The sequence below is a fragment of the Peromyscus californicus genome, unplaced genomic scaffold, assembly GCF_007827085.1.
Source record: "Peromyscus californicus insignis strain IS unplaced genomic scaffold, ASM782708v3 Scaffold_3__1_contigs__length_106647218, whole genome shotgun sequence".
Classification (NCBI taxonomy): domain Eukaryota; kingdom Metazoa; phylum Chordata; class Mammalia; order Rodentia; family Cricetidae; genus Peromyscus; species Peromyscus californicus.
The window spans coordinates 71,246,801-71,269,204 of NW_026294551.1; the positions used below are offsets into that span (position 1 = coordinate 71,246,801).

At 45.0% G+C, this 22,404-nt stretch overlaps 3 protein-coding genes across 17 annotated transcripts in view; 2 read left to right on the forward strand and 1 right to left on the reverse strand.

Annotated features, from left to right (window-relative positions):
- Positions 1-2,154, reverse strand: part of Cdkl3 (cyclin dependent kinase like 3) — an 86,265-nt gene extending 84,111 nt beyond the window's left edge. For 10 of the 15 annotated variants that reach the window (XM_052757907.1, XM_052757906.1, XM_052757905.1 and 7 more), the window contains exons 1-2: positions 1,964-2,077; positions 1,167-1,346 (exon numbers count right to left, since the gene is read on the reverse strand). In XM_052757907.1, the coding sequence (XP_052613867.1) occupies positions 1,167-1,331 (165 nt within the window). In that variant the 5' untranslated portion in view covers positions 1,332-1,346; positions 1,964-2,077. Of the gene's footprint in view, positions 1-1,166; positions 1,350-1,938 lie in introns of those variants that run through there. The other 5 variants (XM_052757904.1, XM_052757902.1, XM_052757903.1 and 2 more) reach the window with 5 other exon arrangements.
- On the forward strand, positions 1,408-5,943 carry LOC128122603 (uncharacterized). Its single transcript, XM_052758240.1, has 4 exons — positions 1,408-1,416; positions 1,843-2,208; positions 4,051-4,195; positions 5,207-5,943. Exons 1-4 carry the CDS (start codon positions 1,408-1,410, stop codon positions 5,527-5,529), a joined length of 843 nt encoding a protein of 280 aa, XP_052614200.1. The 3' UTR covers positions 5,530-5,943.
- Positions 5,944-6,523: 580 nt separating this feature from the next.
- On the forward strand, positions 6,524-20,530 carry Ube2b (ubiquitin conjugating enzyme E2 B). Its single transcript, XM_052757916.1, has 6 exons — positions 6,524-6,679; positions 8,870-8,950; positions 11,634-11,659; positions 15,499-15,588; positions 17,575-17,663; positions 19,268-20,530. Exons 1-6 carry the CDS (start codon positions 6,636-6,638, stop codon positions 19,394-19,396), a joined length of 459 nt encoding a protein of 152 aa, XP_052613876.1. The 5' UTR covers positions 6,524-6,635; the 3' UTR covers positions 19,397-20,530.
- Positions 20,531-22,404: the final 1,874 nt, after the last annotated feature.

Here is a 22,404-nt window from a genome sequence, read left to right on the forward strand (position 1 = left end):
TTGAGACAAGCTGTCATGTATCCCAAGCTGGCTTGGAACTCAATACAGGGCAGAGGATGGCGACAGGATTGCATACACTCAGTTTTATGTGGTTCTGGGGATCAAACCCAGGGCTTCATGCATGCTTAACCAGCACTTTACCAACTGAACCACAACAAATCAAGCCCCCAAACCAAGTTTTGACTTCTTAACCTAAAACGCTTTAAAAATCTACTTCAAATTTACTGCATTAATCACACCTCTTTCTAATTCTATACAAGAAATTCATAGGCAATATCTGTTCTTTTCCTTTCCACTCTTGCTCTGTTTTAGTCTTTGTGAGCTAATGCTGTTCCACTAACCTGGAACTCAGCAGGAGTTCCACTTTACCCAAATTCTACACATCCTTCAAGGACAAGAACGTACCATACTTTCTGCAAAAAACCTACCCTGCCAAACAGAAATTTGTGGAATTTAATATTAATCATTTAAAAAAACAACTGTGTGGGTATGTGGTTATGCACACAAACTTGCAGGTGTCCCTGGAGGCCAGAAGTGGGTGTAGGACCCCTGAGAGCTGGAATTACAGGCAGTTGTGAACCTCCCACTGCGTGTCCTGGGAACGGACTCCAGCCCTCTACAAGAGCAGTAAGCGCTCTTAACCACAGAGCCATCTCTCTGGCCCAGCGTGAGTCACTCTTATTCAGGATTATTTTTATATGCCCTCCTGCCTAGTCATTAAGGAACAAATTTTTACTTCTTTCTACTCTTACCTTCTTCCACAATCCCCTGTACAAAGTGGACCTCTTTAGTTATTATAACTTGAGTAGTTTTGAGTGACTTCACAATATTATCATAATTCTGTTATACACAAGCACACAGATCTTTTATCACTAAAAAAATTAGGAACTGTTGACAATGAGGATTTCTCTACGCAGGTCTTAGTATATCTGTTAATGGAAATGTCCTTTCATACATTTTGTTTCTATTCTTCTATAACAATTTCTCTCTTGACTTACACAATCAGGGCAAAAGAAGCCCAGGGTTGTAATGTAGCCTGTAATCTCAGCACTGGAAAAAAATAAGTGTTCCAGGCCAGCCTGGGCTTCATAGTGGAGTACCAGTGGAAAAAAAAAATTAAAAATTAAAAATATAAATATATATAATAAAAGGCAAAAGAAACAAACCTTTAGAAACTTTATTTCTCTCGTTGCAATTTTGTTGACAGATTTTTCTGGTTTCTCATAGAATATCTTAATGGCCACTATCCGCCCAGTATCCTTGTGTTTGCATTTCATGACCGTTCCGTAACTTCCCTCTCCCACTTTTCCAAGAGTTTCATACATCTCCATTTTCAAGCCTGGCTTCTGCTTCACAGAAAGAAAGAAAATGTTAAAAGTTCATACTTTAAATTTTTCAAGCTAGATAATGTATAGAGTCTATAACCCCTACTTTCAGATATAAGAACAGAAACTAGGAGAGCTGGCTATAGCACAGCCTGTTTGCGGGAACTCTTGGGTTGTCGGAGAAGCTTTCACAGGGGGACAGTGTCCCGCATTAATCAGGCATTTGGAGACTGAGGAATTAAAGGGAGATTTGATTCGCGCCTAATTCAGGAATCCTTTTAGAATACGGGATTTAGAATACGAGGTCCCCTTTCAGAGAACAGCAACTACAACGAAAGCCAGGTTTAAAAAGTCCCACCAACGCCAGGCGGTGGTGACACACGCCTTCAATCCCAGCACTTGGGAGGCAGAATCAGGTGGATCTCTGTGAGTTCTAGGACAGCCAGGACTGTTACACAGAGAAACCCTGTCTTGAAAAACCAAAAAACTAACAAACACTACGGGTCCCTTGTTACAGGCTCCGGTCCACCAAGCGTGGGAACCCCCATCTGGGTACTGCTGTCGCCCACGCATCCCTCCCTCTCCTCAAACCCCCAGTCTCAGCAACCCCGACCCGAGTCGCGCCTCTCGCTGTCAACCTCGTCCTGAGAGCCGCTGCCGCCTCAGCCCATCCTGTAGTCCCGGCGGCTCGGCTCCACGAAGTCCCAGCCGGCCACGGGACACCACGCCTCCTCTCCTGGCCGACCTTGCCGGCTCTGGGCCGCCCGATGCCCTGGCAACGGGGCAGGGGCGGGGCCGGGGCCGTTCGAACCGCGGTACGCAAGACTGGAAATCGCTGGGGTCCCGACCCGGAAGGGAAAGTGACACGAAGCGGAAGCTAGATGTAAGTGGGGCGGGGCGAGGGAGGGGGGACGTGCCGGAGTCCCCCGTGCTTGCAGAGTGTGGGGCGGGGGCGCTTTCTGTCGCAGATTGAACGCCCTCGAGGGCTCCTTCTGCGCAGTGGGAAAGAAGAGCGTTTAGTCGCCAGGGTGACTGCTAGTCACCTGCTTGTGCCCGGTCCTAAAGAGGTTGTCAGTAGAGACAACTGATCCAAAGAAGCCCCGTGTGACTACAGTTTGCCAACGCTACATTAATATTCCATACACCTGATTTCGACCTCAAAGTCGACATTGATCCGTAAACAGGGACAAGATGGTTCTTAGGCAGAGGGCATAGCTCAGTGGTAAGCCACAAACTCAGCATAGTCCCCTGACTGGCCAAGAGTTCATCTGCCTGCTTTGAGGCATGTGCCACCGTGCCCCCAGCCCTAGCAGTCCTTAAAATTTTTTTTTCTCAATACATGTGAAACGCAACACTTTTTAGGAAAGCAAATAATTCACTGGATTGAGTGATATACAAGGGCACTTCGGAATGTACATTTAAATAACCCGAAGAGATTTTTAAATGGCTCCACTTCTAGAGATCCGATTTAACCGTGATAGTAGTAACTAGGTCAACAAGATAGCTCAGTAGGAAAAGGCTATAAAGCCTGACGACTTGAGACCAATCCCTTGGGTCTGCTTGGTGGAAAGAGAACCAACTCCTCCAACTTGTCCTCTGACCCACACACAAAAATAAATGAATGTGCACAAAGAAGTGTGCTGAGTAGTGTATGTAAAAACGAGAAACTAGTTTGCTTTTTTAAAAAACAGTTTAGATGCATCTCATTTTACTACTATCCTGTCTATCCTGTTAGAGCTTGGATTTTGGAGCATGAGAGTAAGGAGGAGTGGGTACCTGGTTTGGGTTTGTTTTGTGTCCCTGTCATTGTCCTCAGGTCCGTCCCTTCCTGGTCTCCCCCCCCCCAAAAAAAAAGTCAGCCAGGTGGTGGCAGTGCATACCTTTAGTACCAGCACTCAGGAGGCAGGCAAGAGGATCTCTGAGATCAATGCCAGCCTGGTTTGCAGAGTAAGTTCAAGGACAGCCAGGGCAGTTACATAGAGAAACACTGTCTTGAAAAACGAAATGCCATAATCAAGTCTTACAATACTATGCTCTGTTTATTTACTATTTGTTATGAACTAAATATTTGCAAGGAGCAAAGCATGAACCAGACTGAGTTCCTGGCATCTCTTAACTCACAAAGCTACAAAGTCACTGATGCCCATTTTAATCCCAGTACTTTGGAAAGAGGCAGACAGAGCTCTTTGAGATTGAGGCCAGCCTGGTCTACATTGCAAGTTCCAGGGCAGCCTGAGCTACACATACCCTGTTTAAAAAAAAAAAAAAATTAAGTTCTAAGACTATGGTTGTAGGTTTCCAGCGAGCCTCCTAATCAAGAAATGATGTAGACTTTGTTAACATTCTGCCCTCTAATGCTTTAAGAAGTACATGGAGTATGTCAAAACATTTCATTTTGGAAAAATCAAACTATCCCATCCAGTTCTAAGTTATAAATTACTAGATAAGCAACAGAGTGAGATTTAAACACACACACACACACACACACACACACACACACACACACACACAGTCTCTTTAGCATTTCACTGCATATAACCCCACGTTTGCCTTCCTTCTTAACCATGTGGAAGATTAGGACTGGTATGGCTGGATGGCAAATTTTTAAAAAGGCAAGACACTTGTTACCTATGCCAGCTACTCAGAGGGAGTTAAGGCCAGCCTGGGGAACTTAAGGAGTCTGTCTGTCTCACTGTTTTTCCCGAGACAGTATCTCTCCGTGTAGCTCAAGGTGGCGTGGAATCTGCGATCCTGCTGTCACCGCCTGTTTGGTGCTGAGGTTGCTTGTGTACTATCCATCCCGCTCAATACAAATTTAAAGGCCCTGGGGTTCTATGGCATACCTCAACAAGGAGGGAAAAAACTCAAAGGTGAGAATATTTAACTTTTCTTCAATATTTATTTAGTTTTTTCTTTATTTTTATTTTATGTACATTGGTGTATTGCCTGCATGTATGTATGAGGTTGTCAGATCCCCTAGAACTAGAGTTTACAGACAGCTGTGAGCTGCCATGCGGGTGCTGGGATTTGAACCTGGGCCCTCTGGAAGAACAGCCTGTGCTCTAACCACTGAGCCATCTCTCCAGCCACTATTTAACTTTTAACTTAGTCGCATTGTGAGTGCACAGCAACAGCTAGGGAGTTAGACTTACCTAACAATCCTCAAGGTTACTTTTTTTCCAGGGGGGTAGGAGGGTTAAGGGGGTGGGGGTGGGGGGGTGGAAGGATGAGACTGCCTCAGGCTGCCCAGGATGGCCACCATTTCACCGTCATCAAGGCTTCTCTTGAACTCCTGATCCTTTCCACTACCTGAATGGCGGGATTAGCAGAATGCACCAAGACGTCGGGTTCTCGAGGTTACTTTTTTTTTTTTTTTTAAGATTTATTTATTTACTATGTATACAGTGTTCTGCTTGCATGTCTGCCTGCCCGCCTGAAGAGGGCATCGGATCTCATTACAGATGGTTGTGAGCCACCATGTGGTTGCTGGGAATTTAACTCAGAACCTCTAGAAGAGCAGCCGGTGCTCTTAACCTCTGAGCCATCTCTCCAGCCCCTCGAGGTTACTTTTTTTTTTTTTTTTTTTTTGGTTTTTCGAGACAGGGTTTCTCTGTGTAGCTTTGCGCCTTTCCTGGAACTCGCTTTGGAGACCAGGCTGGCCTCAAACTCACAGAGATCCGCCTGGCTCTGCCTCCCAAGTGCTGGGATTAAAGGCGTGCGCCACCACCGCCCGGCCTCGAGGTTACTTTTTAAATCAAGAGAATTCAGAGTTTGAAGAAGGATGGATAAGGACAGTGGGAAACGTAAACCCTTCCTGGTTTCAAGGAAATATGTATGGGCAGGAGTGGAGAGGTGGATTCCTATTCCCTTCCTCCTTCTAGAGCTAAGAATTCCGCGTCTACTAAAATGTTCGGTACCCCAGACTAACAAATCCTCACAACTGAAGATAGAAGCTGAGGGCGAGTATTCTGTGCCTCGGAAAAGGAGGAGCCTGCAGGGTCTAGGCTTCTGGACCTGCTGCACATCACCACCCAACGACCAGGCACTTCCGGTCCTTTTGCACCATCCTTGCCACTATCCAAAACCTATCGAGAGTTATCTCAGACTCAAGAAATACCTCCCACTCATGTCTGCACGGTCTCTCCCCCATCTGAATCATTTTGTAGGTTTCTTTGACAACCAGCAGCCCATTGATATGCTCTAAAATCACACCCCCACATTTCTTTAGAAATGCAATTATGCCTCAAATGCAGGCAAATTCAGGTTTCAATTTCCTTAGTTCTGTGCAGTCTTTAAGGCTTGGACAATTTATTCCACTCTCATTTCCGTATGGACTCTAAGTATAGAAATCCCACCAGCAGGAACAGGCTGCTGGTCCCAATGCCCGCGAGCCCACCTCATTGGCGCCGGCCTTAGCATTCAACGCTGTTTATTATCGTTATAAGTCTACGCGACCTTTTCAGTACCTGCCCCACGTCCCAGAGTTGCTAAGTCCCTTGAAACAGGGAATTAAATCCAGATTTCTTTTTCTGTTCCGTTTTAAAGACTTAGAACGCAAGCGGCTCCTTCCACAACGTCTCCTTAGGCTAAATCCCTGTACTTGGGACCAAAAGGACAAGGTATGACTCGAGGTGTCAAGCCCTTAAACTCAACGACCTGCCTCGTGAGACCCAAAACCGAGAGCCAGGCGGCGCCGTGTCACGTGACCTGCTCTACTGGCGTCACAGGGACACGTGGTTCTAGAGGCTTCGCTCCCTCCCCCGTCAGGGGGTGGATTGTTGACACCGCCGCTGGCGGTCACGTGACCTGACGTCATCTTTCCCCCCCCACACACACCTCCTTTCCCTGAAATCTCAGGCTTCGGATGCGCCCGTCTCTCCCCGTCCGGCCGAATCTGAAACTAGCGACGGGCGTGGGGGGCGGGGAGGGGGGGGGGAGAGGCAAGGTAGAGCGGGGCCTGCGGCGGCCTGGGGCCTGCCGCGTCGGGCGTGAGCGGGCAGCGGCCCGTCCGCGACGCCCCGCAGGAAACCGGCCCGGAAGCCGGCCCCCTTGCGCGGGCCGGGGCCGCGCGCGCGCGCCCGCTCGCCCCGCCCCTTCCCCCCTCCTCCCGCGGTGGTACTGGCGGAGGGCGGAGGGATCCGGAGGCGGCGGAGGGAGACGTCATTGCAGGGTTGTTTGTGCAGTCTCGGCGGCGGCGGCGGCGGCGGCGGCGGCGGCGGCGACCCACAGTGATTCGGCCGCTGTGCCGGGGGGTGGGGGGGCCGAACGGGACTCTTTTCTTTCAGACTGACCGCGGGGCAGCTGCGGAGCATGTCGACCCCGGCCCGTAGGAGGCTCATGCGGGATTTCAAGCGGTAAGGGCCCTCGCCTTGGTCCAATATGACGGCCCCTTCCCGAATCCGCGGGACTGCAGGGAGGGAGGGGCATCCGGGACATCTTCCCCCTGGTGACCCTGAGGAGGCGGACTGTGGGCCTGCGGCATCCGCGGCAGCCCCGGCTCACCGGCGGCGCCCACTCCCTTGCCTGGTACCTCCCATTGAGTAAAGATGGTCGGTCGTACTGCCTCCTGCCCTCCCCCCACACCAAAAGTAGGAAGGTGGCCATCGCTGGGCCTAGGTGTCCCTAGGCCAGCTGCCGACGCCGCCTCTCCCGCCTCTGCACCCTGCGGCGTCCCCTCCCCAGCCGGTGCGAGGGGAGCTCCGCCTGAGGCTCGGGCCTCGCTGGGCCGAGCCGTCCAGCTTTGTTACAGCGCCCCGCCGCCTCCGCTTTGGAGCCGGGTGAGGGTGAACACTGTCCCACGTCCCTTGCCTTTCTGCAGCGATGAGGGTGGGGTCTGCTGCGCGAGGTCCGGAGGTAGTTAGCCCATCCCCCCGAAACCCGACTCTGCCCCCGCCCACCTGGAAGGACCTTGAGAACTGGCTCGGGAAACCTGGACCGGGAGATGGCCACCGTGCTGCCAGTGCCTTCTGGAACTGTGATCTGGCCGCGGAATAAAGGCCTATCTATAGCCTCCCCAGCCTGGAAAAATGCCTTCCCTCAGCCGGGAGCTAATCTGATACTCCACCTGGGCCTCCTTTTGGAAAATACGGGTTTGTTAGGAAGTACGGGGCTTGGAGGAAGAAAATGACCTCTCCCCTCCTCTTCCAGTTCTTCATTTCCTTGGAAACGTACAAGTGCAGGCACAGTACCTGAAGTCCAGCGTTGAGATATTCTTAAGTTTTCTTTTCTGGGGCAGACCTACCGTGATTGAGACAAATCTGTATTAGAAAAACTTAGACTTGCCGCTCAGGAAGTAACCTCTTAACTTGGCCATGATAGAGCCCTGTGTGAGGCCTTTGGAAGCCATTGTCTTGCGCCCTGGACAACTTCATCGTTTAATTCATTCGTTGCGGCTTTTAGCCACTAAAAAGTGGGGGGACAAGCAGTAAGTAGTTCCTGTCAGCCCTGTCAGTGGCCTAATCTGCTTGATGTTGACCAAACAGTACACTTCTTATGTGGACTGATTGCCAAATGCCCTACCACCTGGAAATAACATATTTCTGTCTGTTAAATGGAGAGGTTTTTTGTTGTTGTTTTAATCTGACAGGCAAGGATGCCCTTTTTTGGTGCAAAAGTCACCCAAGGCCTGAAGTCACTATATTTGATTAGCTCTGAGACTGAAATGCACATAAATCTTCCCAGTTACATCCATTGTTACCGCTTGTTCGGTTTGGCAATTCCTGTACTTGCTTCTGAGTTGAAGACACAATGCCTTTAGTGGGTTTCCAAGGGTCTTCAGGTTACAAAGCTTTGTCTAAAGTCTCCTGGTCTGAGAGGTAGATCTAGCCTTCGAATGGCTTTTAAAATAGAGGCTGCCCGAAAAGCTAGCTGGAGCTTCTGGCCACTTTGGAAAGCCACTGTCTGAAGCACAGAGCATAAAGTAAAACTTGCTTTCTGATTAAATTGAATGTGAGTTTTAGTCGTTTACAGTATACAGAGATTTACTACGTTTTTGTATTGTGCATTGTCTGTGGTTAGGACTGGTGAGCCTTGCATGATTAAGGTAGAAAGGTTGGAGGTTCTCTCTTTCGTTATGTTTTTGTTTTTCAAGATGGTTTCTCTGTGTAGCCTTGCCTGTCCTGGAATTCACTCTGTAGACCAGGCTGGCCTCCAACTCACAAGATGTCCACCTGCCTCTGCCTCCCAAGCACTGGGTTTAAAGGCCTGTGCTACCACTGCCCAAGAGAAGTTGCTGGTTCTCTAGCAGTTGTTTTTACTGATGAGATTGTAAACCTTTAATGGGTTAAGGGTGCAGTCTGAAAACATGAGTTCTTCAAGAGACGGTATCTTCAATTTTGCTGTTTGAAGAGAGATGATCTCTCAGCCCTTTGGACTTAGAGATCACTTGTAGTATTACTGTGTTAACCTGGTTGATTGATTTAATGTGGTTCATTCCAGCTCCAACAATAACAAGACAGTCCATCTAGTCATTCTCTCAGAATAGTAGAATTTGACCTCACTAACCTTTATGTTCAACTCTGAAGATGACCACTCTGCATTTCTAGATTGCAGGAGGACCCACCTGTGGGGGTCAGTGGTGCACCGTCTGAAAACAACATCATGCAGTGGAACGCAGTTATATTTGGGTGAGTTGAAATAGTTACCGGGTGATAGGTGTGTGGGGACTCCAGAAAAGTAAGTATATAAGCACTGAGGAAAGAGGTGGAGGTAGAATCTGAAGCTCCCTGGATGGGGCGGTGAAGCTTTTGAGAAGCTGAGGATTGAACCCAGGGCCCTATGTGTGCTTGCTCACTGGTGCTCCACCACTAAGCTGCACACCCAACCCCTGACACATTTTATTGAGTCTAGGACAGTTATATAAAATTGATTTGCTCCTTGCTGTTACATATAGTTTTATTTGGTTTTCTTTCACTTGAGCCAGGATGTTGAAATGTTGCCCAGGGTGATTTTGAACTGGGCTGCAGGGATCCTCCTGTTTTAGGCTCTCCAGTACTTGGGATTGTGGGAGTAGGACTATGGTTTTCCAGCCACTCCAGGTAATTGATAAAAACTCGAGCTCAGAGGCTTTGACTGAAGCTGATTGGTAGAATGCTTGCCTACCATGCATATGACCCTGGGTTTGATCCCCAGCACTAAAAAATAAGTAAATATTTTAAGTTAAATAAAGAAGATGAAATAAATTATCTCATGTAAAATGTGCCATGCAAGTAAGTTCTTGTGTACATGCTGTCAGAGCTGTAAAAAGGCTTGGGACCAGAATAATGAGAACTTTGCTGTGACAAGAATTTCAGCTAAAAATCGTCTGTGTACTGAACGGAAGTAGTTTATTTGGGGTGATGGTGGGATGGAGCCGGAGCTTGTTCCACATTGCAGGCAGGTGTTCCATCGCCAAGCCACACTCAGCCCCTTTAAAATTTTATTTTGAGGTGGACTGTTGACAAGGGTTGGGGTGCAACCCTTTGATTAAGCACTTGGAGAATAAGGTCCAGGCTGCCTAATGGGGCCCTGTCTCACAAAAACAAAACAAAAATGCAAAAAGATCTCCGTGAATTTCCCAAATTGTCCTCAAACTTCGGATCCTCTTGCTTCAAGCTCCCCAGTGCTGGAATCACAGGCAAGGATCACCATACTTAATACTTTCTTAAATTCTTGTTTATTATTGTTTCTTTGTGTGAGGGTGTATGTGACTGTGCGTGTGACTGTGAGTGAGTGTAGGTGCCTGTAACCTCCAGTACTCAGTGTAAAGGGAAGATGGCAACCGTAAGTCGCTTCTCCCGTCCATCATGGGTGCCAGGGAGAGTGTGGCAAGCACTTATGCTTGCTGGACCATCTTGCTAGACCTGCATATCCTTTTTTATTTAAAACTTAAAAATTTGTTTTTGATTATGTGTGTCTGTTGATATATGAGATTGTGGGAATTTGCCACTACAGCTGGCTGTGGTATTTACAGTCAGTCTAGGGAATTGATTAATAACTAGGGTTTGGGCGCGGCGGTGGTGGCTCATGTCTTTAAACCCTGCACTCAGGAGGTAGAGTCAGGCAGATTTCTGTGAGTTCAAGGCCAGCCAGGGCTACACAGAGAAACCCTGTCTCAAAAAAACCAAAACCAAAACCTTCGGGTTAGAAGGGGGTGCTGTTGAATACAGGCAGATGGAGGAGTTAGCTCTGAAGCCGTAGTTAAAGTTGTGCGCTGCCTGATGAGGGTGCTGGGAATGCCTGTAAGAGTTTCAATCACTGAGCCAGCTTAGAAGAGTCTACTTTTTGCTTTTTCAAGACAGGGTTTCTCCATGTAGTTTTGGTGCCTGTCCTGGATCTCGCTCTGTAGACCAGGCTGACCTCGAACTCACAGATATCCGCCTGGCTCTGCCTCCCGAGTGCTGGGATTAAAGGTGTGCGCCGCCGCCACCTGGCAGAAGAGTCTACATTTAAAGCCTCCTGGCAGACTGGGAACTTAGCTCAGTTGGTGGAGTGTTTGCCTAGCATTCTTGAGGCCTTGGTTCGGTCATCTGTAATCATACACCTTGGAAGGATGAGGCAGAAGGATCACAAAAGCCAACCTAGGCTATTTAGCACGACCTTCTCTCAAGAAAATCAAAAATAGTTAGGTGTACTAGTTCATACTTATTAATCCTAGCACTCAGGAGTCTGAGGCAGGGGGGTTGCTGCAGGGTCAAGCCAGCCTGGGCTGTGACACCCAGTTTTGTTTTGTTTTTTTTTTTTCTGTGTATGTTATACCATCCCTTTTTTAAATTCTAGTTTGAGACAGGGTCTTGCCAAGTTGCTCAGGCTGGGCTCATACTCACTATTCATGTATGCCAGGCAGGCCTCAAACTTGACATCCTCCTCCTTCAGTCTCCTGGTATCTGGGATTACAAGTGTGTGGCACAATGTCCACTTGTATACTGTTGTTTTGGGTGTTGTTGTTGTTTTTAGTTTTTGGTTCTGGTTTTTTGAAACGGTTTCTTTGTATTGTCCTGGAATTCATTCTGTAGACCAGGCTGACCTTGAACTCAGAGACCTAACTGCACTGTATTATTCTTTTCGGAGCAAAATCATAGACAGTTTTGTTGAGTAATATTATCCTTGGCGGGGTGGGGGTGGATGGACGGACTTGAACATTGGAAGTCATTTCTGCTCTATTACTGAAAAGCTAAGACTGTACTTTGGCCTAAGTGACAGTTTGTACAGCTTTCCAGGTAACCGGATGACTGCAGCCTTTTCTAGTTTCCCAGTTTATCCTTCCCTCCTTGAAGACAGAAAAGGCAGAGTAAAAAAAATTGTTTTAATCGGAAATCTTCTTGTTTTCAGACCAGAAGGGACACCCTTTGAAGATGGTGAGTAATTCTTAATTATTTTCTATATGATATTAAAAGGTGCTTTTAAGTCAGATTCAAACACCAGCACACCTATTTGAAGTCAGGTTTTACTCTTAATAAACTCCATGGACACTAAGCAAGTGAATGAAAATTTGTAGTTGACAAGGATCCGTTTTTGCAGATCAGCTTGAACACCTCTGTCACCAGTTTCCTGTCTAGCATGATTTGCCCGTAGGAGTGAGTGGGTCTGTGTTAGGAGTAGTTTATGTTTGGGCAGCCTAGCAGAAGGTGTTCTTGAGGTAATACCAAGAGGATAATTGTAGTTTTCTACTTATTATCTACATGATAATGGTCTTGGATTAAAGTTTTTCTTTTTGTCTTTTTTCCCCAGTGCTAGGAATCAGACCCAGAGCTTTGTGTGTTCTAAAGAAGCTCTCCCTGAGTCCTGAGTCCATAGCTCCAGTAGCTTCCCTACTTAGCATGTAACACCCAAAGCATTCTGCACAGTTGTTTGTATCTCAGATTGGGTCTGTCTAACAGGAGCCAGGGAAATGGGAGAATAGTTCTAATCTGTAATCACAATTAAGTTTATTAAATTGGTTTTAAGCAGGTGCTGCAAGATTTTTCCTAATTACAGTGGATTTTAAAAAAGTAAACAGCTTTGCTGTAATTATCACGTGACTTCTATTTATCTATTAACATATTTGACAAGAATAACCACTGTGGACTGTGTCAAGGGAGAACCTGAGAGCCTAATGATCAAGAGGCACTGTACTTGGAAATATTACCTGTGGAGTAATGAGGCCGATCTGGGCATAAGTCTTAGACAGAAATCCTGTAGAATAATCCAGATCTGTGTTTGAGGTGGATCTCCTTCTGTTGGCCTGGATCACAGAAAATCCTGCTTCTGCCTTCTAAATGCTGGGATTATCCTCTTTTTTACTAAACAGGTATGCATGTGTTAGAGACACATGCCACACTGTCGTCACACTCATTTCTAGATAGGTATAAGGAGTCCAAGGGAGGTACTGAATGACGATAGCAGACTTTTTTTTAGCTATCTCAGGACTTCTCAGTTGTGTTCGATCCACAAATCCTTCAGGCTGTCTGAGTCCCCTTTCAGGAGACCATGTGACTGTCTTGATAACAGTGCTTGTTGACCTTCGCAGGTATAGAAGTAATCTAAGCTAGGTCTCTACCTAAGTAATCGAGCATCTAAGAACAAGTTGAGACTTTGACCCACACTATACTATACTAACAGTCGCTGTGTTCTCTGCGTGTTAAAATGTCTTGACGACAGTTGGAATTGCTAGTGTCCTTCAATTTGGACTCTCAGTCTGCTCCTTGGTGTTGTGTGTGACGAAGGGACATGACAAACGCACTTGTGCACTTGGGAGTCGGTTACAGCGTGGGCTGCTGTTTGTCATGGAGATCTTTACTTGGAAGAATGACTGACAGGCCCGGGAAAGAGCTGGGTGGTGGAGTGTGCGCCTGGCATGGCCCTGGGTCTAGTCTAGCATTGTCAGAGAAGGACAAAAGCAAAACAACTGTATCCAGAGTACAGCGGGGTTGGATATAACTGAGCACAGAACGTTTATTGATAAGATTGTAGATGCTCCATTGCAACAAACCTTTAATTAAACAGATCTTGTGCAATAGCAAACCAGTCCAGTTATCCAAAAGGGCTATGAAAATTTTCAGTTACATATTGTGTGAGGCCAGATTTTCTTCATGTACTATACTTCAGTCAAACAACAGATTGCAACAGATTGTGTGTAGATAAGAGAACCCAGCTGTCTTCTTTAAACTAAGCCTTAAAGAGAATTGTAAAATGAAGAATAATGAGGTACCTATCACTAGCATGTCTTTAAGTAGGTTATTTAGCACATCTCTTAAGTATATTATAATTTAGGTTAATATATAGTAAGGCTCAGTCACTTTTTTATGAATTCTAGGGTTTTCTCAGTTACTCTGTTTCGATAGCTGGAGTATGACCCCAAGTGTGTCAGGCTAGCTCTTCACCGAGCTGACATTGCTCCAACCCCTTTCTACTCTGAGACAAGGTGCTGCAGAGTTGCTCACACTGGCCTAGAACTTGAGATCCTCTTGTCTCAGCTGCCTGAATAGCTGGGGTTAAAATTCCCATGCACCCCACCCCAGGCCTTGTACCCACTCACTAGGCAAGTGTTCTACCACTGACTATGTCCCCAGCTGTCACCTGACAATTTCTAGTACAAGTAGATAGCACCAGTGTCTTATTGGAGGCAGTATATACAGAAACACAAGGGCCAGTTGAAATCTCAGAGAGTTTTGCAGCCACTATTTTAATTAAATGCTTCATTTAAAAACAACATTTTAGCTGGACGGTGGTGGCATATGCCTTCAATCCCAGCACTCAGGAGGCAGAGGCAGGTGGATCTCTGTGAGTTCAAGGCCGACATGGTCTGCATTACAGAGTGAGTTCCAGGACAGACAGGGCTATTACACAGAGAAGCCCTGTCTCGAAAAACCAACATTGTAGAAATCAGAAAGTGGTAATAATTGAACCACAAAGTTATTTTCTAATTGTTCTGCCACTCGATACTATCTGGCTCTTGGAGTTCTTGTGTTTGTTGCCATGGTGAGTTATCATAGTGTATGGTGTTCTCTACACCTCAGTTTCATGAATCCACTTCTTGCCCATAGTGGGATTAATACTGCTAAGTGGTCCTGAGACCAAAAAGTTTAAGATTAACCATCCCATACTTTCGCTTGAAATTGTATTTGGTCCAGCTATTTTTATAATTGCAAAAGTGAAAATGTAAACTTGAAATATGTAAGGGTTTGAGGTGTACATCAGCAAAGAGTGTATGCTTGAGATACATGTGAGGCCCCTTGGTTTAATCCTCAGGATAGTAGTTAAGGCTAATTTCATCAACTGTCTGAGTTACCTCTATTATATGTGCACATAGGAAATAGAACTTAGGTTTGTTTGGCTTATATCTTTAGCCAAATTTCCCACTCAAATTTCCAACCAACAGCAACAACAAAAAGTAAAGAAATGGAGATTGTGTTCCAAATCTATGATGAGTAAAGATATAAACTATGCAATTTGTTTTTAGCATGTTCAAATGAAGGAGACAGAACTACTTTCCCATCAGCACCCAGGCCTAAGCTGCCCTTTGTCAGGTGGTAGTCAGCTCTTTAAGAATCCTTTGGCATCCTCCATTTAAGCCGTAAAAAACTTTCTAGTTCCTTAAGTGTGAATTTTTAAAATTTTAGTAGTTAGGGTCCAGTTACCTTTCAAAAATAATGACAGTTGGGACTGGTGAGATGGCTCAGAGGGTAAAGGAGCTTGCCCCACAAACTCTGACAGCCTGAGTGACTCCCAGACTTTGGTAAAGATGGGAGGAAGGAACTACAGAACGAAGTTGACCTCTGACCTCCACACACACACCCTGGTGCGATACAAATCTACACACCCCCAGTCAGTCAGCTAGCTAGATGGGACCGTTAGCACTTCCACACTTGTGTAGTAGCCCATGAAAGTGCTTGTCCTCCAAGTGCTTGCCACCATCGCTTGTCCACAGTCTACACAGAGTGTGTTAGATGTTTTACACGCTACACCGGAGTTCTCTCGGCTACTTAGCAGCTTCAGAGTCAGTTTTGATATAGTCACAGACACAGTAAAACCATCAAAATGGCCAATTTCCCTTTCTCTTGTGAGATAACAACAGTCTGGATATTTTGTGTTAATGGGTTCTTTACTGACTTTTCTGCCTAACGTGCAAAATCCGATATGGAATTAAGAATTATTTGATGAAGATGTTTAAAAGTAATGTTTGTCCTTACTGTAATTTGGTTTGTTTTCTACCTAGGTACTTTTAAACTAGTCATAGAATTTTCTGAAGAATATCCAAATAAACCACCAACCGTTAGGTTTTTATCCAAAATGTTTCATCCAAATGGTAAGTAGCAGCTTCTTAGATTTTTGTCAGTGATGGGATGAGGGTGTGGGAGGGTTTGTCCCTCCCCTTGGGTAGAGCTTATTCTTACAGTTAGGGCCTGTCTTCAGATACCACTTCCGTACCCGTGTTAGCCACAGTTTTGTTGTTAGAGTCCCAACAAGGTTCCATGTGTGAGGTAAAGTAATTTTAATAACATCTGAATTAAAAGTAATAGACATCTATTTGCTTAAAGAACAAAAATTTCACCTGAAATTTGACTTTTAAAAACCACACATGCAAGCCAGAGGATGGGCAATAAGGAGTTCAGGGTCATCCTCGGCTACTTAGCAGCTTCAAAGTCAGTTTTGATATAGTCACAGACACAGTAAAACCATCAGAATGGCCAATTTCCCTTTCTCTTGTGAGATAACAACAGTCTGGATATTTTGTGTTAATGGGTTCTTTACTGACTTTTCTGCCTATATAAACCTTTTTGTTTGTCTGTTGTGGTTGAACTACATACCCAGCCTTATAACTGTACTTTGTCTCCGTTGCTTGAATAATGATTTACTATGTAGATATATTCTGTTTACTTGTTGACCAAAGGATGGACATTTGGATTCAAGTTTCCTTTTGGCATCTCAAAAAATCAAAACTAGTTTAAAACTTTAAAATTATCAAATGCTTCTTTGGGAGGGGGAGGCTTGGGGGTGTGTGACATTTGATTATGCAGGACAGATGAGAAGTGGCTGACTTATACTTTCAGGCCAAAAGATCTGGACTGAGGTTAACCGTTAGTAATACTGAGCACATCGAGAACAAGGTGAGGCCAAAAGGGTAGATACAATTGCCAGGAGATGAACAATGGGGATGGAAAGAAGAGAAACCCTAGGATGAAGCCCTGAGGAAAGGCACACACTCCTTAACCCTGTTGCTATGGAGAATATCATGGTTCTGGGGTTTTTCGGTTTGACAATATTGCCAGGAGTAATGGAGCATGCTTATAATTCCAGCACTTGGGTGGTAGAGAGAGGCAGGAGGCTCAGAAGCTCAGTGCTGTCCTAGGCTCCATAGCAGGCCTGGGCTACGTGAGACTTTCTTCTAAAAGAATGAAGTCCCGTACATTGGCAGTACCTGTAACCTTGACCTCAGAGGTAGAAGGTGTGTCCTAGGTGGTTAATTTCTATCTTTTTCTTCCACTTGTGTGTGGCCAGAGGTTGGGGGATGAGGTAAAAGTCAGCTGACAGTCTTAACTGCTAATATTTTGACATAATTTTACAAATATTTGTTACTTCATTTACTCAAAGTAAGGGTATTTATATACTTTTTTAAAAAACAAAATACAGAATTACTAGGTATAATTTTTAGACTTTTTCAGGCAGAGGCAGGCCAGTCTCTATGAGTTCCAGGCCAGCCAGGGCTACTTAGTGAGATCCTGTCTACAAACAAAACCTCTTGTTTTCATGACAAACACAGCAGATAGATGCCATTTATGATGTTTACACTAGTAGTGTTCCTTGAATGTGTCATCATCTACTATTCTTAGGATGCTGGGAACCTAACCCAGGACTTTGTCCATGAGTGTAAATGCTCCACCTCCAGGCAGGATTGTGCTGGTGTTTTAGCCAGACACTTTTTTTTGGACCATAAGGGAGTTTACTGTTCCTACAAATAAATCTATTATGTATTCTTAATAATCTCCTGAGAATAATCTCTAAGAGTAGGGTTTTGAAGAGTTCTGTTGGAGACTTAAGCGTGGCGTAGTTTTGTGTGGGTGCTGGGGAGTCATTCTCCCACTGAGCTACAACCTTGGACTTGAAGTGGAGTGATTAATATATGTTGTGCTTTGAAAAAGTCTCTCCCTCGGCCTTCTGAAGTGAGACAGACATGACTTTTAAGAACAAGTCTCCCCATAAGACAGACGGAAGGAAAGAGATTAGAATGTGTGACTTGGTCAGGTAGTGAATGTGAGTTGGTGGTATAACTAATTCAGCGTTGTCTTTGCAGTGTATGCTGATGGTAGCATATGTTTAGATATCCTGCAGAATCGATGGAGTCCCACATACGATGTCTCTTCCATCTTAACTTCAATTCAGGTACGAGTGTCTTCAGAAGATTCACAACTTCTCTGTATTCTGTGGGACATAACCAGTTACTTAGAGCCATCTGGTGACCAAGGAAACAAACCACCAGCCAGCATCCAGGAGCTAGTGCAGCACTCAGACAAGAACCCTGGACTCGTCTGCACTTTGTTAGTTGACATCTGAGGTCTAATCCACAACCTGTTTCCTCTGGAGGTCAGGGTGGTATCTCTTGTTGCCTAGGCTGACCCATGGATGACTTATAACCTCTGGTCCTCAGGCCTCTTTCCCGAGTGCTGCAGGTACAGGCCTGTGTGCTCCCACGCCTAGTCAGTCACAACTGTTCCCTAATCATGTGCTACACATTCTCACAGGTCAGACTTACTCATGTTCACATGGTATCTGTGGAGAAGTAAAGGTGATTGCTTAGAAAACCATAGGCACCTTTAGGAACTGCCGAGTCAAAGAACCATGGCCTCTTTTGTCCCATCCAGGAAAGTGTGTGTATAAAAGAGGGGCAGGAACTGTTTGCCAGTGAGTCTGCCAGGGAGACTGTTGTAGTAGCTGTGCTGATTTGAGAATAGCACAAAATGTTTCAATTTATGTCCATCTTTGTGAGTCTTTTACTCTACTGTTAGTTCTGCTCATCTCTAGAGAACGTCATTATGATGTTTCATACTGTGTTATTGACCCTTACTCATACCTGCTTCCCCACTACCTGTCTGTCCTGCTCACTGTGTCCATCTGTCCCACCCATCCCTGTATGTTGTGTCCTCCTCCCCCCCATAGCCCTCTGCCGTAATCCACTTCCTGTTCCCATGTTCCATGTATTTAAAGGTCTAGTCCCCACAGAAGAGCAGCTGGTCCCTTAGTTACTCGTTACTCTCTGCTCTTCCCTTCCCACTCCGATCACCTTTACTATTTCATTCCCTCCCTGCTGAACATACGTGTTTTATTTATTTATTTTTTTATTTTTTAAAGATTTATTTATTTGTTATGTATACAGAAGAGGGTGCCAGATCTCATTACAGATGGTTGTGAGCCACCATGTGGTTGCTGGGAATTGAACTCAGGACCTCTGGAAGAGCTATCGGTGCTCTTAACCTCTGAGCCATCTCTCCAGCCCACGTGTTTTATTTATCAAAGGAGCAAGCCTGCCTACAGATTGGCTGAGTAACCTAACCCGTAATGTTTAGGTCTGGGGTGTGGTTAGGAGTAAATTACTCACCTAGCATGCTGGAGACCTGAGCACCACCAAAAAAATGTTAGGAGCAGTAAAAAAAATATATGAAAATAACAATTACTAAGGTATTTACAGGCATTATAGTTTAACCAAATGAAGCTGTTTATTTCCTGGTAAGGAAGTTCTTATTTGCTAATGAACATTGTTCTTGGCTGATTTCCTTGAAATGGGAGGTCTCAAGGCAGCTTGGAATTGTTTTGGAAGCTGGAGTTCTTTAGCAGCAGAAACCTGTTCATGCCATTTCTGAAGGTTTTGAGACCTAAAAGATGACATAGGAACTTCGAGATAATTCTGTTGTTTTGAGAAATTTTTTTGTCCTCATCTGAACCCTAATAGTATAACATATAACTGAAAAGCATTTTCTTCTCTGTTCTAGTCTCTGTTGGATGAACCGAATCCAAACAGTCCAGCGAATAGCCAAGCAGCACAGCTTTATCAGGAAAACAAACGGGAATATGAGAAGAGAGTTTCGGCCATTGTTGAGCAAAGCTGGAATGATTCCTAATAGACACCTGGTCTGTTCATCTTTTCATCGTTGTTGTGTATAATTTACCTCCCAGTAGAAAGGCTAGCAAGTTTTAAGTGCCACGGGTTTTAAGGATTCTGCAGAGAAAAAAGAAAAAGTCCTTCAGTTTAGAACCTACAAAAGCTTGTGTATCTTGATTAATGTACTTTTTATTGCATGGTGTGAACTAAGTTATTGCTGCATAAATTTGTAATATATCCTGTTTGTATTTTTTTCCAAGTGTATAATGTTGGTGTGGAGTTTTCATGACAGAATATACACATTTTGTAAATCTGTACTTTTTTCAAATATTGAATGCCTTATTTTTGAATTCTTTAGATTTTTAAATTGGAGAAAAGCACTTAAAGTTTTTTATATATGAATATTACATGTAAAGCTGTTAAAATACATAACTTCAGTGCAAGAGACTTTGTCACTTATTTCCTTATCTGTGCAGGAGGGACTGAGAAGTCTCTAGCTCTCCGCCAGGTGAGAGCTTCATTTCCAACTGCAGAAGAGCATACTTCTAGTTTATCAAGAAAGTCTGCAAATTTGAATCTAAACCAATTCTGATCTCCGGCTTTATTTTGAATGTACTTATGTTAGTTCAGTTGAGTAATTATACACTTACTGGTCTGATTCTGTCCAGCTCTGTATTTGGGCCACTTGTTAACGTGCGTTTCTCATGTTAAACTGTACCTATTGTGACTTCACAATTGGCACCTCGACCACGAGCAGAGCTGATTTACTCTGCTGCGTGGCAGCACCTTCACAGGCTTTTGATTAAGAAGAAAGTAAAACCATCATCATTTACTAAATACCGTGCCACAGTGTTAGCAAAGGCCGGTTGCGTTGGTTTGAGCAAGGCAGATATTTGGAAGGAATCTTGGTGTGACTTGAATATTTGCAAACTACCTTTTAATGCAGCTGCGCGCTACCTGTTTATTCTGGAACTGTTGAGCACCAGGGCCTGCCGAGTTGCTTCTCACCTCCTCAGTTGTATACCAGTTGTACTGCATCTTAGTTTACTGGATAGATTTAAAACACAGTATTGTAGAAAGCTACTACAAAGCTATCCTATGCCTTCAAATAGTATAGAAAATGGAAAATATACCAGTAAATTCTGTTGAACCACTTGTGTAGTCTCTCTGGTAGTTGGAACAGCTCCTGCAGTGAGCCTGAGTCTCTTGTCATCCATACCAGCCTTCGAGAGACATGCTCTGGAGCCTCGCTGTTGGAAAGTTGGGTGGCAGAATGACCATGGCTTCTGCTTACGATCCAAGTTTAAAGCTGGGATGGATAAGAACTGGTACTTCCCTTTAGAAGTTACACTCCGAGGGGCTGAAGAGATGGTTCAGTGGTTAACAGCGTGTACTGTTTTTGCAAGAACCCGAGCTTGTCTCCCTGCACCCACTTCAGACAGTTGCAGCTGCCTGTAGCTCCCGCTCTGGGAGGATCCAAAGCTTCCGGCCTCCTCAGAAACTAGCACTCATATCCACAGATGCACACCTAATGAAATTACTACAAAAAAGTTAAAGCTATTCAGCAAAGCATGGTGGCACATATCCTCAGGAGGCTGGGGAGGATCATGGGTTTGAGCCTGGTCTACATAGTGAGTTCCAGGCCACTCAGGGCTACATAGTGAGACCCATGTGTGATACTTCTGTTTAGCTCTAAAACAAATTCTTTCCCTCCAGTGACCTGGACAGTAAATAAGCAATACCTGTGAGGCACTCTCCTATTTAGCTAAAGACTCTCCTGGATACTGTGTCAGCACCAGATTTATTCTCTTTCGGTTTTTGGTTTTTCTGAGACAGGGTTTCTCTGTGTAGCATTGGAGCCTGTCCTGGAACCTACTCTGTAGACCAGGCTGGCCTCAAACTCACAGAGATGCACCTGCCTCTACCTCCCGAGTCCTGGGATCAAAGGCATGTGCTGCCATGGCCTGGCTGATAAGTTTTTACCATACAAAAATGTTCATTTGGGGGCTGGAGAGATGGGTTAAGAGCACTGACTGCTCTTCCAGAGGACCTGGGTTCAATTCCCAGCACCCACATGGCAGCTCACAACTGTCTGTAACTCCAAGATCTGACACAGACATACATACATGCAGGCAAAACACCAATGCACATAAAATAAAAATTTTTTAAAATGTTTGTTTTTACTCTCTACATTTGTATTGCAAGAAGCTAGAAGTAATTGAGGTAGATTTACTTTGGGGTTTAGACGTGCTTGTGATGTAGTTCCTCAGTGATGGCTGGCAGAGAGCTACCCACACGGCACTGTTGCCAGTACTTCGTTTCTGTACAGATCAGGCAACTAAGTACACACAAACGAGGTGTCTCACTCGGGTCAACCAGTTGGAAATTAGCTGGCCTTGGAGTAGTTTGACCCTGGGACCATTAAGTAATATTCAGGGGAATTTCACTTGTGGAGAAATACTTTGCCTGATAGAGAGCTACACAGGGACTATCCAGTGGGCAAGTTCTCTTTGTCCTCGTTTCCCACCTTCACACACATACCCCATGTTAAAAAGTCTGGATATAGAAACTTCCCTGGTCTCTATATAAAGGACCAGTTTCTCAATAAACCATTTCCCAGTTTCTCAATAAACCATTTCCCTCCTCCAGGAAATACCCCTGAGTTGAGCTCCTGAAGCCTAGCCCTTCACAACAAAATGGTTCCATTAGTGTAAGTAACTCCAGTGGCTGAGATGACTCAGCAGGTGAAGGTACTTGACACCTGACGGCCAGAGTCCGATCTCAGGGACCCCATGAGTTGTCCTCTGACCTCTAACCGTACATGGTAAGTGCTTTCATACACACAAACACAAAAATCAGTGTAATTTAAGGTCTTTGAGGACTGATTTTAAACTGGAAAGTGATGAAGAAAGCTAAGAGTGATGCTCTGATTACTAATGGTCTGTTTTGTGCTCAGTAAACAGAGTACCTACCTACTCAGTGTATTGTTTTCTGGTGGAACTGAGGATTGAACTAAGGTCATTGTGA

Coding starts and splice junctions, on each gene's coding strand:
- Ube2b (XM_052757916.1), top strand. CDS start 6,636: ATGTCGACCCCGGCCCGTAGGAGGCTCATGCGGGATTTCAAGCG. Junction 8,951..11,633: donor TGGAACGCAGTTATATTTGG/GTGAGTTGAAAT, acceptor TCTTGTTTTCAG/ACCAGAAGGGACACCCTTTG. Junction 17,664..19,267: donor CCATCTTAACTTCAATTCAG/GTACGAGTGTCT, acceptor TCTCTGTTCTAG/TCTCTGTTGGATGAACCGAA.
- LOC128122603 (XM_052758240.1), top strand. Junction 2,209..4,050: donor ACACGAAGCGGAAGCTAGAT/GTAAGTGGGGCG, acceptor CTCTCCGTGTAG/CTCAAGGTGGCGTGGAATCT. Junction 4,196..5,206: donor AGGAGGGAAAAAACTCAAAG/GTGAGAATATTT, acceptor TCCTCCTTCTAG/AGCTAAGAATTCCGCGTCTA.